Consider the following 16,301-nt stretch of genomic DNA (forward strand, 5'->3'; position numbering starts at 1 on the left):
CGGTCAATGCACCCTCACCGGCGTGTCTTTTAGACTGTGGGAGGAAGCCGGAGCACCCGGAGGAAACCCACGCAGGCACGGGGAGAAGGTGCTGAGTCCACACAGACAGTGACCCGAGCCGGGAATCGAACCCGGGTCCCTGGCGCTGCGAGGCAGCAGTGCTAACCCACTGTGGAGTCAGTGTGTACAATGTCCACTCTTTCTGACTGCGTGATCCGTTTAAATTCTTTTCCCATGCCAACACGCAAAGGGTTTCCGATAGACAGGGGAATTAAGGGGAGAAAGCGGGAAAATGGAACTGATCCACTTCAGATCAGCCATGATCTTATTGAATGGCGAGGCAGGCTCGAAGGGGCTAGATGGCCTACTCCTGCTCCTATTTCTTGTGTTATTTTAAAGGGTACCTTCGCAGTACCTTCAGGTTGTCTGCAAGGCCACACAGCTTGTGGAATACCATTAATAAGATCCATTCTCTAAAGCTGCCTCAACAACCCCCTCTGAAGATGCAAAAACCCCCATCAAGAGGGACAAGGGAATATCCTCTCCGGCAGAGAGCTGCCTCCCTACGGGAACGTACACCGCGGGGAGACTGGAAATCCTTGCTAAAATTCCTAAATCTTAGCCTAAAAACCTCAGCCTTTTTCCCCAGGCAACAGAGACCCAACCTGGATAGTCTTTCCTAATCATTCTGGCCATCTCCTCCAGTGTCTGTCCATCCTTTATGTGACAGGACAGTGCTCCCAGATCCGATGCACGTTTAACATTAACTTCACCGCTTTTCAATTCTATCCCTTCACAGTCTGAACCCCTCTGCTCCTCCTGTTCTGTGTAGACACTTTACAAAGCTGGGTACCTCAGGATGTAAGCAGTGCTGGGGAGAAGGACGGCCGCTGATTTTGCAGTCGCCATGGCAGCGATTCCTGCATCACTCACTTCCTCCAAGTGACTGATAGCGAGAGCACCAAGTTCGGCACCTAGCTGTTTCGTAGAAAAGGTTAACAGTGAGAGGCAGCCACCTACGTTCGAGTTCTCCAGCCCATATTAATTCATAACACCATCATTTCAAATCCTGAGGACATCATAGGTTCAAATGATCATAAGCTGCACCTTCTCCCCATGTCTGCATGGGTTCTGGTCGCCGCATTATAAGAAAGATGTGGAGGCATTGGAAAGGGTGCAGAGGAGGTTTACCAGGATGTTGCCTGGTATGGAGGGGAGGTCTTATGAGGAAAGGCTGAGGGACTTGAGGTTATTTTCATTAGAGAGAAGAAGGTTAAGAGGTGACCTGATTGAGGCATACAAGATGATCAGAGGGTTAGATAGGGTGGACAGTGAGAGCCTTTTTCCTCGGATGGTGACGGCTAACATGAGGGGACATAGCTTTAAATTAAGGGGTGATAATTATAGGAGGGATGTCAGAGGTAGGTTCTTTACTCAGAGGGTAGTAAGGGCGTGGAATGCCCTGCCTGCAGCAGTTGTGGACTCGCCAACTTTAAGGGCATTCAAATGGTCAGTGGACAGGCATATGGATAACATTGGAATAGTTTAGGTTAGAGGGTCATTAGATTGGTTCCACTGGTCGGCGCAACATCGAGGGCCGAAGGGCCTGTACTGCGCTGTAATGTTCGATGTTTTACACTGAACACCAGTTGTAGAAGATTTTCGTAAAACATAAATCCCAAAAACTTGAAGAAACATTTTGGGTTTGTGGATTTGTTTTTATCGGCTACTGTTTTAAGGTCACTGTTTTTGTGACTCAGAATATTACAGTCTCACTGCACAGCACCAGACTTCAGAACAAGTGTGGCGTGGATAAAACCATGGATATCGGGGAAAAACCTCTGCTGGTTGGAGTCATTCCTGGCACAAAGGAAGATGGTTGTGGTGGTTGGAGATCAATCATCTCCGGTGTAGGACATCTCTGCAGGAGTTCCTCGGGATAGTCTCCAAGACCCAACCATCTTCTTTCCAACATAAGGTCAGTATTGGGGATGTTTGCCGATGATTGTACAATGTTCAGCACCATTCAGATGCTGAAATAGTCCATGTCCAAATGCAGAAAGATCTGGCTTGGGCTGATAAGTGGCAAGTAACATTTACACCACACAAATACCCCAGGAAATCAACAAGAGGGAATCTAACCGTCGCTCCCCGACACTCAGTGATATCGCCAACACTGAATCCCACACTGCCAACATCCTGGGAGTTACCACTGACCAGAATCTGAACTAGATAAACACTACAAGTGCAGGTCAGAGACCAGGAACAGTTCAATAAGTAACTCACTGCCTGACTACCCAAAGCCTATCCACTATCTATAAAACACAAGTCAGGAGTGTGATGGATTTCTCTCCATTGCCTGGATGGGTGCGGCTCCAACAACACTCAAGAAACACGACACTATCCAGGACAAAGCAGCTGTTTGGCACCCCATTCACAAACAGTCGCTCCCCCCACCATGAACAGTTACAGCTGTGTGTACTGTCTACTAGATGGATGGCAGGGACTCATCAAGGTTCCTTAGGCAGCACCTTCCAAACCTACGACCACTTCCGCCTAGAAGGACAAGGGCAGCAGATACCTGGGAACACCATTAGCTGCAAGTTCCCCTCCAAGACACTCACCATCCTGACTTGGAAATACGTCACTGTTCCTTCACTGGGCCAAAATCTTTTCTATTTCTATTGCTCAAACATCGTCTCTGCCCCTGCTCAGCTTATCCACTACTGAAACCTTCACCTATACCACTGTCTCCTCCTCAGACTCAAATCGCCCAATGCACCCTTGTCTAGTCTTACATCTACGTAACGTTGAGCTAACCCAACTTGCATACACCCATAACTCGCAGTAAGTTCCCTTCATCCATCGTCACCATTCACCCAGATCGATACTGGCTCCATGGGTTAGCAGTGCCTTCACTTTTATTGTTAAATTCTTATCCTTGTGTTCAAATCTTTCCACAATCTCTTCCTATGAGCTTCATTACAACAGTGAAGATACTTCCTAAGTCTTCTACTTCCTACGTAAAACACTTTTGAGGTCACGCTAAGCATTGTAGAAATCTATCTTTCTGTTCCTCCACCACAGCTGCTTTGTCCAGGATGGTGTCGTGTTTCTTGAGTGTTGTTGGAGCTGCACCCACCCAGACAATGGAGAGAAATCCATCACACTCCTGGCTTGTGTTTTATAGATAGATAGTGCGCTCTTCCATTTCTGGTCTCTTGCCCAGTTTGCATCCTATTGTCATTGGCAGCAGTGCCTTCAGCCAGCTAAGCTCAGGAGTTCCTCCCCCCTCTCCATCTCCTTTAAGACACTTCTTCCCTTTTCATCGCTTGGTCCAATATCTCTTGTGTCCAGTGTTGTCGGGGGCTTTGGGCAACTCTGTTTCCCTGAAGCTGCCATACAAATGTGAATTAATCCTTTGTTTTGGTACCCGGTTTGATGTTTTTTTGGGGGGGACATGGGCGTCGCTGGCCTGGGCCAGCATTTATTGCCCACCCCCTGGTTGTCCGAGGTCAGTTGAGTGTCAACCACATTGCTGTGGCTCTGGGTCACAGACTGGGTAAGGACAGCAGATTTCCGTCCCTTAAGAACATTGGAGAACCAGATGGGTTTTTCCAACAATCGACAATGAGTTCATCGTCATCAGTCGATTCTTAATCCCAAATATTTTAAATTGAATTCAAATTCCAGCACTTGTCGTGGTGGGATTTGAATCCAGGTCCCCAGCTGAGTTTCTGGATTAATGGTCTGGTGATAATACCATTAGGGCATCGCCTTCCCCCCTCCCGAAGGCTGTAACAAATTATTTTAGCACAATTGCGTACAATCCCAGTGATCTGATAACAAAGCAGGTTCTATGGTAACTGTGTGTTAATATGTGCCACTGTACCTCGGCTGCATGCATGGGATGAAGTTCATCTCCGTGGAAGTTCATCTGGAGATTCATCTCTTTCCCAGCCTGTAATATCGCTCTGGTGGAATCCAGGTCGAAGACTCCTCTCTCACAGAAAACATCAATGTTGTCAACGTGAAATTCACCGTTTGCCATCATCTCCTTCAGCTTTGGGAGCTGAACTCGAAGGATATCATTCACCGTTTCCCCCACAGTCTTCCCTCTGGTAAATCATATTTACAGCAGTTACTTTTATTTTGAGCACTATATTAGACCGTAGAACACTACAGCACAAACAGGCCCTTCGGCCCACAAGTTGCGCCTATCTGCTAGGCCTATTTATCACCCTCAATCCCATTATATTGCCCCTCTGTTCTTCTAAACTTTCAAATGAAATTTCTTTTTGCATTAGTAGTCATCTCAAAGCAGGGAAAAAGGCAGGAGGCTAATACCTTTCGATATATGAATGAGTTGCAACTGACTATAATTCCCAAGTTTGTAGATGACACAAATCTCAGAAATGTACAGAACAATATGAATTGTAACAGAACTCGGGCAGAAATGGGTATTTGAAATTGAACACAGGGCAGTACTGATGTGGTAGATACTGTTCGGAACAATGGAGAGGCAATATTTTGTTTTATTTGTTCATGGGTGTCACTGTTGGGATGTGGAGATGCCGGCTTTGGACTGGGGTGAACACAGGAAGAAGTCTCACACCAGGTTAGAGTCCAACAGGTTTATTCTTTTGGTGTTGTGAGACTTCTCACTGTGTCGCTGTTGGGCCAGCATTTATTTCCTATCCCTAATTGCCCTTGAACTTTGTTCTAGTTAAGGATCAAGAGCCTCAGGACATTCCTGGGAGTCAATAGATTGCAATGGGCCGTCCAACATATTTTATGACTCACCTGTCTCTTATGTTTGGGCTTCTGGGGATCTCCCGTGAATGTCTGTATAAACTGTGTATGTTTATTGGCGTCTCTTTTTTGCACCCTCAGGTGATTTGGTCCGCCTTGTTGTCCAACAAGGGGCATACATGCGGTGGGTCGTGCCAGGGCTGCTCTTGGATGTTGCTTCGAGAGTTGCCTAGTGCTTCACGTCGTTAGTGTACGCTTAAACTGGACCAACTGACAGGCAACACGACAGCTCAGTGACTATCACTGTTTGCTGTGCAGATACAGGGACTCGGGTCGGATCTCCGACTTGGGCCGGTGTCTGTGGGAGTTTGCACATTCTCCCCGTGCTTGCGTGGGTTTTCTCCGGGTGCTCCGGTTTCCTCCCGTTTCCTCCCACACTCCAAAAATGTGCTCTTAGGCTGATTGGTGTCAATAGGGGCCAAACTAATGTGTTTATAAAGGCTCATTGTAACTCCCTTGCTTTTCTACTCTCTGTTTCTAAAGTCCAGCATCTTGTATTTTCCTTAACATCACTTTCTAAACTTGTCCTGACAATTTATACACGTGTACCCCAGCTCCATCTGTTCCTGCCCCCATTAGACATGTTCCCTCGAGATTATATTGTCCCTCCTAATTCTTCCTCCCAAAATGTATCACCTCACACTTCTCCCGTGTTAATTTCCCTGACCGCCTGCCTGTCCGTTCCACCAGCCCGCCTGTGCCCTCTTGAAGTCTCTATCTGCCCTTCCTAACTTTGAACCCCTCCGATGGGTGATTACCCACGCCTCCTCCATTCTGTGGAGAATAACTCCAGTCTCTCCGCTCGCTGCACATTAACTGAGCTCCTGCCTCAAAGGAAAGAACAAATAACTGAGAGAAGTACAGCGCAGGGACACAGGCTGTTCAAGCCTGCACTGACCATGATACCTGCCTAAACTAAAACCGTACACACCCGGGGAGCCCTTATCCTTCTGTTCCTTTACTATTCGTCTAGTCGCTTATTAAATTTCACTATCGTACCCGCCACCTCCCCGGGCAGTGAGTCCCAAACATTCACCACCCTCTGTGTAAAGACAACTTGCCTCACCTCTAAACTTTTCCTCCCTGGTACCAGTCTAATAAATCTCTCATTCTCGCAATGTCTTGGCACGCTTCCTAATGTCTGCTGTTCAGAACTGAGCACAGCTGAGGCTGAATAATTGATCTTTTTTTCCAAGTTTGCCATAACTCCCATGTTTTTAGTGCTCTCTGTCTCCGGAATAACACAACCTGGGACCACACGTGCTTTCTGACAACTGTCTCCACTTGTTCTGCAATCCACCACAATTCGATGGTACACATCCCGAAATCTTCCTGCTCCCGCACTCCTTTCTAAACACATTGGTTTGGCTCCGAGTGGAGAATCGTGTCCCATTCTGGGTACCACCCTTCAGGATGGGGAGGGAAAGTTCCAGAAAAGGGGTAACAACAAAGCTTTAGCAAAATGGTCCCAGGGATAAGAGGCTTCAGCTACACGTCTAGATCGAAGAAGCTGTTTCTTCTTATAGAGAGGGACGAGAGCAGATTTGTTACAGCGATTGAAGGTGACTGTTTCCCAGACCTTGCTGCCCAGCACATTCTTGGGAACGGTTCTCAAGGGTCCAGACAGAGTAAATTGGGAGAAATTGGATGAGTATATGGGGTTTAATGAGATTGAGGGTTATAGATAGGTCTGTAGGTTGGTAGGTGTTGATGTGATCGGCACAACTCGTGGGCCGAAGGGCCTGTTTGTGCTGTAGTGTTCTATGTTCTATGTTCTAAATTGCTCAGTGAGCAGGAGGGCTGAGGACACCAGTTTAAGATACTTGACAAAAGGACCAAAAGCAACACGAGGAACAACTTCTTTGTGCATTGTCTATTATAATCTGGGCTGTACTGCCCTGAGAGGTAGAGACTGGTTCAATCTGCCTTTCAATAGGCAACTGGATCATTATCGAGAGAGAAAAGGTTTGCAAGGGAATGGGACTAGCTAGGTTGTTCTTGCAGAGAGACAGCAGGGTTATGCTGGGCCAAATGGCCTCCATCTCTATGGTTCTCTCAGTGTTTCCAATGGGAGAATATTGGTAACGCTGCAAAGAAAACACGTTTTAGTGTTGGAGAAAGAGCCTGAGGAAACATCTGATTCTCTGTCAGAGAGGCAGTGAAGACCTGATGGGATGAATGGCCTCTCCCGCACTGTAGGGATTCTATGATCTGCGATTGTAACGTTGATCTTCACACAGTCGCTCATTTCTCTTTGAGCAAAGCTGATTTTCAGCTGGAATCACTGGGACCTTTTACATTTCCCGAGAGGCAGAGACAGGATCTCGGTTTAATTTCCCATCTGAAGGACAGTGCCCCAGACAATGCAGCACTCCCTCAATACTACACTGGAGTGTACGCAGACAAACAGCAGGTGGACAATAAAACTAAAACATTGTGTAAGCCAACGGTAACTGGAGCCATTACCTGGGGACGGAATGAGCCCCACAGTAAGTGGAAGAGATAGTGATACTGAGCTCCCTTCGAGCGCGCTCGATCACGCGAAGCATTTTGGTTTCAGTTTCCAGGTTCAGACCGTAGCCACTTTTGCACTCGACCAGCGTGGTCCCAGCTCTCAGCATGGCCAGCAGCCGCTGTCTCAGACTGACAAACAGCTCTTCCTCCGAGGCTTTCCTGGTATGTTCCACAGTAAAGTGAATCCCTCCCCCTGCATTGTGAATCTCCATGTATGAAGCCCCCGCCAGCTGAGTGGAATAAAAAAGTATAAGAACATAAGAAATAGGAGCAGGAGTAGGCCATCTAGCCCTTCGAGCCTGCCCCTCCATTCAATAAGATCATGGCTGATCTGTCGTGGATCAGTTCCACTTTCCCACTTTCTCCCCATAACCCTTAATTTCCCTGTCTATCAGAAACCTATCTACCCGTGACTTAAATATATTCAGCGAGGCAGCCTCCACCACTTCAACGGGCAGAGAATTCCAGAGATTCACCACCCTTTGAGTGAAGAAGTTCCTCCTCAACTCTGATCTAAACTGCCCCCCCCCCCTTATCTTGAGGCTGTGCCCTCTAGTCCTGCTGTCCTTTCTGAGCGGGAAGAATGTCTCTACCTCTACCCTATCCATCCCTTTCATTATCTTATACGTCTCTATAAGATCCCCCCTCATCCTTCTAAACTCCAGCGAGTACAGACCCAGTCTATTTAGTCTCTCTTCATAGTCCAACCCCCTCATCTCCGGTATCAGCCTAGTGAACCTCCTCTGCACTCCCTCCAAGGCCAATATATCCTTCTGCAAGTTTGGCGACCAAAACTGCACACAGTACTCCAGCTGCGGCCTCACCAGTACCCTGTACAGTTGCAGCAAGACCTCCCTGCTTTTATATTCTAACCCCCTCGCTATAAAGGCCAGCATCCCATTCACCTTCTTGATCACCTGCTGCACCTGCAGACTGGGTTTTTGCGACTCATGCACAAGGACCCCCAGGTCCCTCTGCACCGTAGCATGCTGCAGCTTTTCGCCCTTTAAATAGTAATCCCTCCTATTATTCCTACCAAAGTGGATAACCTCACACTTGCTAACATTGTACTCCATACATTATACAACTCAACCACCCTTCCTCAATCAGCACTTATCAAACTGAGGCATTGGTTATGTGGTAGCTTCACCCCATATTCCCATGGTTTATGTTACAGTAAATGGTTCATGTTAACTCCAGCCATTGGGGGACCTGTCTCATCCAGCCTGTAAAATGCTCATTAATTATTGTTTGCCCAACAGCCAATGCTCAACCCCAGGTCTGTCTGCAATCCCTGAGCACTGCCCCGATGTCTTCTCTCTCTTGTCGCTCACCTCATCTGATAAGTTGCCCCTACGTTTTTACACAACGTTTAGCAATTCACGGTAGCACAGTGGGTTAGCACTGCTGTTTCACAGCTCCAGGGTCCTGGGTTCGATTCCCGGCTCGGGACACTGTTTGAATGGAGTTTGCACATTCTCCTCGTGTCTGTGTGGGTTTCTTCCCACAGTCCAAAGATGTGCGGGTTAGGTTGATTGGCCATGCTAAGAAATTGCCCCTTAGTGCCCAGGGATGTGTAGGTTAGAGGGATTAGTGGGTATAATATGTAGGGATATGGGGGTAGGGCCTGGGTGGGATTGTATTTGGTGCAGACTCGATGGGCCGAATGGCCTTTTTCTGCTCTGTAGGGTTCGATGATTTCAAACCCGCAGAGTTTAACATTTGTCTTTTTATTCATTCACGGGTGTGTGAGTGTTGCTGGGAGGGTCAGCGTTTGTTGCCATCTCTAATTTCCCTCGAACGGAGCGGCTAACTAGCCTGTTTCAGAACCAACCAGAGGGTCTGGAGTCACACGTAGGCCAGACCGGGTAAGGACATGAATGAACTGGGTGGGTTTTTAACGATAATCGACAGTGCTTGGTACTGTGGTACGCCTGCAGCGAGTCAAGCTCACCACCGAGTTCCCCAGGGTAATCAGACATGGGCAATAAATCCTGGCCCCAACCATACAGAACAATTCTTTCTAAAGCTTTGTTGTTACCCCTTTTCCGGAACTTTCCCTCCCCAACCTGAAGGGTGGTACCCAGGACGGGTCACGATTCTCCACTCGGGGCCAAACTAATGTGTTTATAAAGGCTCAGTGTAACTCCCTTGCTTTTCTACTCTCTGTTTCTAAAGTCCAGCATCTTGTATTTTCCTTAACATCACTTTCTAAACTTGTCCTGACAATTTATACACGTGTACCCCAGCTCCATCTGTTCCTGCCCCCATTAGATATGTTCCCTCGAGTTTATATTGTCCCTCCTAATTCTTCCTCCCAAAATGTATCACCTCACATGTTGTCCAACGAGGGGCAGGGACCGTACGAGGGCTGCTCTTGGATGTTTCGAGAGTTGCCTAGTGCTTCACGTCGTTAGTGTACGCTTAAACTGGACCAGATACTGGGCACCACGACAGCTCAGTGACTATCACTGTTTGCTGTGCAGATACATGGATTTGGGTCGGTGTCTGTGGGAGTTTGCGCATTCTCCCCGTGCTTGTGTGGGTTTTATCCGGGTGCTCCGGTTTCCTCCCACACCCCAAAGATGTGCTCTTAGACTGATTGGTGTAACAAATTGTCCCTAAATTAGTCTCCCCTCAATCTGGTTTCCAATGTGGACTGCCATAAGCGTAGACAAGGGTCACAGGCGGAAGAGGGGACTCACAATGTTAAAATGGAGGTGCGGGCTCGTTGGGCCGATGGGCCTGTTTCCCGTGCTGTGTTGTTCTTTGTTCACACTTTTCCCGTGTTAATTTTCCTGACCCGCCTGCCTGTCTGTTCCACCAGCCCGTCTGTGCCCTCTTGAAGTCTCTATTTACCCCTCATAACTTTGAACACCTCCATTAAATCACCCACGCCTCCTCCATTCTCCAGGGAACGACTCCGGTTTCTCTGCTCCCTGCACATTAACTGAGCTCCTGTCCCAGTACAGGCTCGTTGGGCCGAAGGGCCTGTTCCTGTGCTTTTTTTTGTTCTTTATGGTGCCCGACTGAACTAAACCCCCTACCCCCCGGGTACCATATCCCTCTATTCCCAGCCTATTCATGTATTTGTCAAGACTCCCTTAAAACTCACTACCGTATCCGCTTCCACTCCCTCCCCCGGCAGTGAGTTCCAGGCGAGTTCCCTCTGTGTAAAAATCCTGCCTCGTACATCGTCCACGTCTCATAAACACATTCTTGAACTTTGTGTCCACTTCTTCAGCATTGGTTCACACTTATTCTCCCTACTAAACACTGATTAACCCGACTGCAGGGAGAAAGTCTTTACCTCAGTAATGTTGGCTCAGATCATTAGCTTTGTTCAGGACCTTTGCTCCCTATTCTGGGTCAGCACGTGGCCCAGTACGGAGCACAGAGCCCAGAATGGAGCAGTCCGTTCTGGCCCCAAACCAGAGCTCGGGCCCAAGAATGAAGTGTGGGACCTGGAGCCCAGTTTGAGTCACCATCCTGGACCCAGAGCTCTGCTCTGATGCCCTGCTTCTGTTACAGTCCCATGCTCTGTTATAGGCCCAGTCCTCTGATCCCCTGTGCTCTGTTACAGGCCCTGTGCTCTGTTCTAAGCCCTGTGCTCTGTTACAGGCCCAGTGCTCTGATCTAGGCCCTGTGCTCTGATCTAGGCCCAGTGCTCTGATCTAGGCCCAGTGCTCTGATCTAGGCCCTGTGCTCTGTTGTCGGCTCTGTGCTCTGTTCTAGGCCCAGTGCTCTATTGTAGGCCCTGTGCTCTGTTCTAGGCCCTGTGCTCTGTTCTAGGCCCAGTGCTCTGTTCTAGGCCCTGTGCTCTGTTGTCGGCTCTGTGCTCTGTTCTAGGCCCAGTGCTCTGATCTAGGCCCTGTGCTCTGTTCTAGGCCCAGTGCTCTATTGTAGGCCCTGTGCTCTGTTCTAGGCCCTGTGCTCTGTTGTTGGCTCTGTGCTCTGTTACAGGCCCTGTGCTCTGTTACAGGCCCTGTGCTCTGATCCAGGTACTTTGTCCTAGGTCTGTGCCCTTTTCTGGACAAGGTGTTCTGTTCTAGACCCATGCTCTGTTTTGGCGTACACTCTGTTCTAGGCCTCATGCTGGGTTCAAGAAGCCACATTCTTTTCTAGGCCCTGCACTCTGTAAGAACCATAGAGTCATAGAGATTTACATCATGGAAACAGACCCGTCAACCCAATTTGTCCATGCCATCCTTTTTTTTAAACCCCTAAGCTAATCCCAATTGCCCCACGTTTGGCCCTTGTCCCTCTATACCCATCTTACCCATGTAACTCTCTAAATGCTTTTTAAAAGATAAAATTGTACCCGCCTCTACTACTACCTCTGGCAGCTTGTTCCAGACACTCACCACCCTCTGGGTGAAAAAATTGCCCCTCTGGACACTTTCGTATCTCTCCCCTCGCACCTTAAACCTATGCCCTCTAGTTTTAGACTCCCCTACCTTTGGGAAAAGATATTGATTATATCCCTGATCTGTGCCCCTCATTATTTTATAGACCTCTATAAGATCACCCCTCAGCCTCCTACACTCCAGAGAAAAAAGTCCCAGTCTATCCAGCCTCTCCTTATAACTCAATCCATCAAGTCCCGGTAGCATCCTAGTAAATCTCTCCTGCACTCTTTCTAGTTTAATAATATCCTTTCTATAATAGGGTGACCAGAATTCCACACAGTATTCCAAGTGTGGCCTTACCAATGTCTTGTACAACTTCAACAAGGTGTCCCAACTCCTGTATTCAATGTTCTGACCAATGAAACCAAGTATGCCGAATGCCTTCTTCACCACTCTGTCCACCTGTGACTCCACTTTCAAGGAGCTATGAACATGTACCCCTAGATCTCTTTGTTCTGTAACTCTCCCCAACACCCTACCATTAACTGAGTAACTCCTGCCCTGGTTCAATCTACCAAAATGCATCACCTCGCATTTGTCTAAATTAAACTCCATCTGCCATTCGTCAGCCCACTGGCCCCAATCGATCAAGATCCCGTTGCAATTGGAGATAACTTTCTTCACTGTCCACTGTGTCACCAATCTTAGTGTCATCTGTAAACTTACTAACCATGCCTCCTATATTCTCATCCAAATCATTAATATAAATGACCAATAACAGTGGACCCAGCACTGACCCCTGAGGCACACCACTGGTCACAGGCCTCCAGTTTGAAAAAAAACCCTCTACACCCATCCTCTGGTTTCTGTCAAGAAGCCAATTTTGTGTCCATTTAGATACCTCACCCTGGATTCAGTGAGATTTAACCTTATGCAACAACCTACCATGCGGTACCTTGTCAAAGGCCTTGCTAAAGTCCATGTAGACAACATCAACTGCACTGCCCTCATCTACCTTCTTGGTTACACCTTCAAAAAACTCAAATCAAATTTGTGAGACATGATTTTCCACTCACAAAGCCATGCTGACTGTCCCTAATCAGTCCTTGCATCTCTAAATGCCTGTAGATCCTGTCTCTCAAAATACCTTCTAATAACTTACCTACCACAGATGTGAGGCTCACTGGCCTGTAGTTCCCAGGCTTTTCCCTGCAGCCCTTTTCAAACAAAGGTACGAAATGTGCCATTCTCCAATCTTCAAGCACCTCACCCATGACTATCGATAATTCAGGTATCTCCGCTTGGGGACCTGCAATTTCCTCCCAAGCCTCCCACAATGTCCTGGGATACACTTCATCAGGTCCTGGCGTTTTACCTACCTTGATGTGCTTTAAGACTTCCAGCACCACCACCTCTAATATGTACAATCCTCAAGACATCACTATTTATTTCCCCAAGTTCCCTAACGCCCATGCTTTTCTCAACGGTAAATAAATATATTCATTTAGGATCTCATCCATCTCTTGTGGATCTGCATATTGATGACCTTGTTGATTCTTAAGAGGTCCTACTCTCTCCTCTTCCTTATTACTCTTTTGCCCTTTATGTATTTGTAGAAGCTCTTTAGATTCTCCTTTGCCTTATCTGCCAAAACAATCTCATGTCCCCTTTTTGCCTTCCTGATTTCTCTCTTAACTGTAATCCTACACCCCCTATGCTCTTCAAGGGATCCACTTGATCCCAGCTGCCTATGCATGTCATGTGCCTCTTTCTTCTCCTTGACCAGGGCCTTAATATCCTGAGTCATCCAGGGTTCCCTACTTCTGCCAGCTTTAAGAGGAATATGTTTACTCTGGACCCTGGTTAACATGCTGTTGAAAGCATACCACTTACGAGGCATCCCTTTGTTTTCCCACAGACTCCTCCAGTTAACTGTTGACAGTTCCTGCCCGATGCCATCAAAATTGGCCTTGCCCCAATTTAGAATATTACCTTTTGGGCCAGGCCTAACATTCTCCATAGCTATCTTAAAACTAATAGAATGATGGTCACTGGTCCCAAAATGATCCGTCACCAATACTTACGTCACCTGCCCTTCCTTTTTTCCCAAGAGGAGGTCAAGTTTTTCCCCCTCTCTGGTCGGGCCAACCACACACTGAATGAGAAATCCCTCCTGAACACACTCAACAAATTTCTCTCCATCCTGTTACATGCACCATTTTTCTGCTGGTCCCGTGATTGGTTCTGGACCCATATTCTGGTCTAGAAGCCATATTCTTTTCTAGGCCTTGTGCTCTGTTCTAGGTGCTGTGCTCTGTTCTAGGCCTTTACTTTTCTCTAGACCCCTGTGCTCTGTTCCAGGCCCTGTGCTCCATTCAGCCCACGTTCTCACCTATTCTCATATTGATTTGATTTGATTTGATTCATTATTGTCACATGTATTAACACACAGTGAAAAGTATTGTTTCTTGCGTGGTATACAGACAAAACATACCATTCATTTTTGATAAGAGAGGGGATTAAGGGTTATGGGGAGAGGGCGGGAATGTGGAACTGAGCCACGACAGATCAGCCATGATCTTATTGAATGGCGGGGCAGGCTCGAAGGGCCAGATGGCCTACTCCTGCTCCTATTTCTTATGTTCTTATGTTCATAGAGAAGGACAGAGTGCAGAATGTAGTGTTACAGTCATGGCTAAGGTGTAGAGAAAGATCAACTTAGTGTGAGGCAAGTCCATTCAAAAGTCTGACAGCAGCAGGGAAGAAGCTGTTCTTGAGTCGGTGACCTCAGGCTTTTGCATCTTTTTCCCTGCGGAAGAAGGTGGAAGAGAGAATGTCTGGGGTGCATGGGGGTCCTTAATTATGCTGGCTGCTTTTCCCAAGGCAGTGGGAAGTGTAGACAGAGTCAGTGGATGGGAGGTTGGTTTGTCAGATGGATTGGGCTACATTAATAACCTTTTGTAGTTCCTTGCGGTCTTGGGCAGAGCAGGAGCCCAGACCAAGCTGTGATACAACCAGAAAGTATGCTTTCTATGGTGCATCTGTAAAAGTTGGTGTGAGTCGTAGCAGACATGCCAAATTTCCTTAGTCTTCTGAGAAAGTCTGCACAGTCTTACCTTCATTGCAAACTCATGAACCCTGTCCCCAGCCCACACTGGGTGGGTGTGTGCATCCACCAGACCTAGAAATGAAAAATTAAGATGTGTGTGAGTGTGAAGTTGCTTTCTCTGTAAATATTGAAATGAATTAAGTCCCCTGAGTCACCAACCTGGCAGCACACACATTCCACTAGCATCGATTTCTTGGTCAAACGTAACTCCGTGATACCTGGACTGGATAATCTCCGTGGGTCCCACTGCCTCAATGAGACCATCCCTGTAAATAGCGATTAAAAACAGCAGTCACTGGGTGGAGGCAGAAACAACCATCAACACCTCCAAACAGGTCAAAGTCTTGCGGTCAATGAAAGGGGGCCATTGTTCTCATGTGGGTAAAGCTGCAGCCAGTTAACGCACAGGCAGATCCCAAAACAGCAATGGGACAATCACCAGACTTGGTGATGTTAATTAAAGGATAAATATTGGGCAGGACACTGAGGAGGATTTCCCTGCTCAGCCTCCCTAATATTCCCTTGGCAATGTTTAGTCTGTCTTGAGGGCCAATTTCAGAAAGGCAGTGGGACGGAGAGGTGACACAGACAGGAACTGATTAGACAGACAGAGTTTTTAATGCATTTCACTCCTGAGTGAGACATTATCAAACAGGGTCACTTTTATAGAGTTGTTCCAACTACCAACCCCCCCACTCTGCACTCCCCCCCTACCCGCCAAACACTTACCTCCCAATAACAACACTCCCCTGGGGAATGACTGTAATGTTCAGTGTCGGCTCTTTGTTCAAATACAGCTCAGCATTATCACAAACCCCAACCACCTGAGCGGCATTCCGAACCAGCAACCTCGACATCACCCTCACACTCAGTCCCTCACACTCAGTCCCTCACACACTCAGTCCCTCACACACAGCACCCTCACACACTCAGTCCCTCACACACTCAGACCCTCACACACAGGCCCTCACACACACAGTCCCTCACACACAGTCCCTCACACACAGTCCCTCACACACACAGGCCCTCACACACTCAGTCCCTCACACACAGACCCTCACACACACAGTCCCTCACACTCAGTCCCTCACACACAGTCCCTCACACACTCAGTCCCTCACACACAGTCCCTCACACTCAGTCCCTCACACACAGTCCCTCACACTCAGTCCCTCACACTCAGTCCCTCACACACAGACCCTCACACTCAGTCCCTCACACTCAGTCCCTCACACACAGACCCTCACACACTCAGTCCCTCACACACTCAGACCCTCACACTCAGTCCCTCACACACAGTCCCTCACACACTCAGTCCCTCACACACAGTCCCTCACACTCAGTCCCTCACACACAGTCCCTCACACTCAGTCCCTCACACTCAGTCCCTCACACACAGACCCTCACACTCAGTCCCTCACACTCAGTCCCTCACACACAGACCCTCACACACTCAGTCCCTCACACACTCAGACCCTCACACTCAGTCCCTCACACACAGTCCCTCACACACTCAG

At 47.9% G+C, this 16,301-nt stretch overlaps 1 protein-coding gene across 1 annotated transcript in view; it reads right to left on the bottom strand.

The window, feature by feature from the left end:
- The window catches only part of amdhd1 (amidohydrolase domain containing 1), a 31,406-nt gene extending 15,765 nt beyond the window's left edge, over positions 1-15,641 (bottom strand). Inside the window, exons 1-6 of the mRNA XM_080207832.1 lie at positions 15,514-15,641; positions 14,944-15,065; positions 14,792-14,856; positions 7,279-7,556; positions 3,893-4,118; positions 854-978 (exon numbers count right to left, since the gene is read on the bottom strand). Of these exons, the coding sequence (XP_080063958.1) occupies positions 854-978; positions 3,893-4,118; positions 7,279-7,556; positions 14,792-14,856; positions 14,944-15,065; positions 15,514-15,641 (944 nt within the window). The remainder of the gene's footprint in view (positions 1-853; positions 979-3,892; positions 4,119-7,278; positions 7,557-14,791; positions 14,857-14,943; positions 15,066-15,513) is intronic.
- Positions 15,642-16,301: the final 660 nt, after the last annotated feature.

This window comes from Carcharhinus amblyrhynchos, chromosome 19, assembly GCF_965287045.1.
Source record: "Carcharhinus amblyrhynchos chromosome 19, sCarAmb.v2.hapA, whole genome shotgun sequence".
Taxonomy (NCBI): domain Eukaryota; kingdom Metazoa; phylum Chordata; class Chondrichthyes; order Carcharhiniformes; family Carcharhinidae; genus Carcharhinus; species Carcharhinus amblyrhynchos.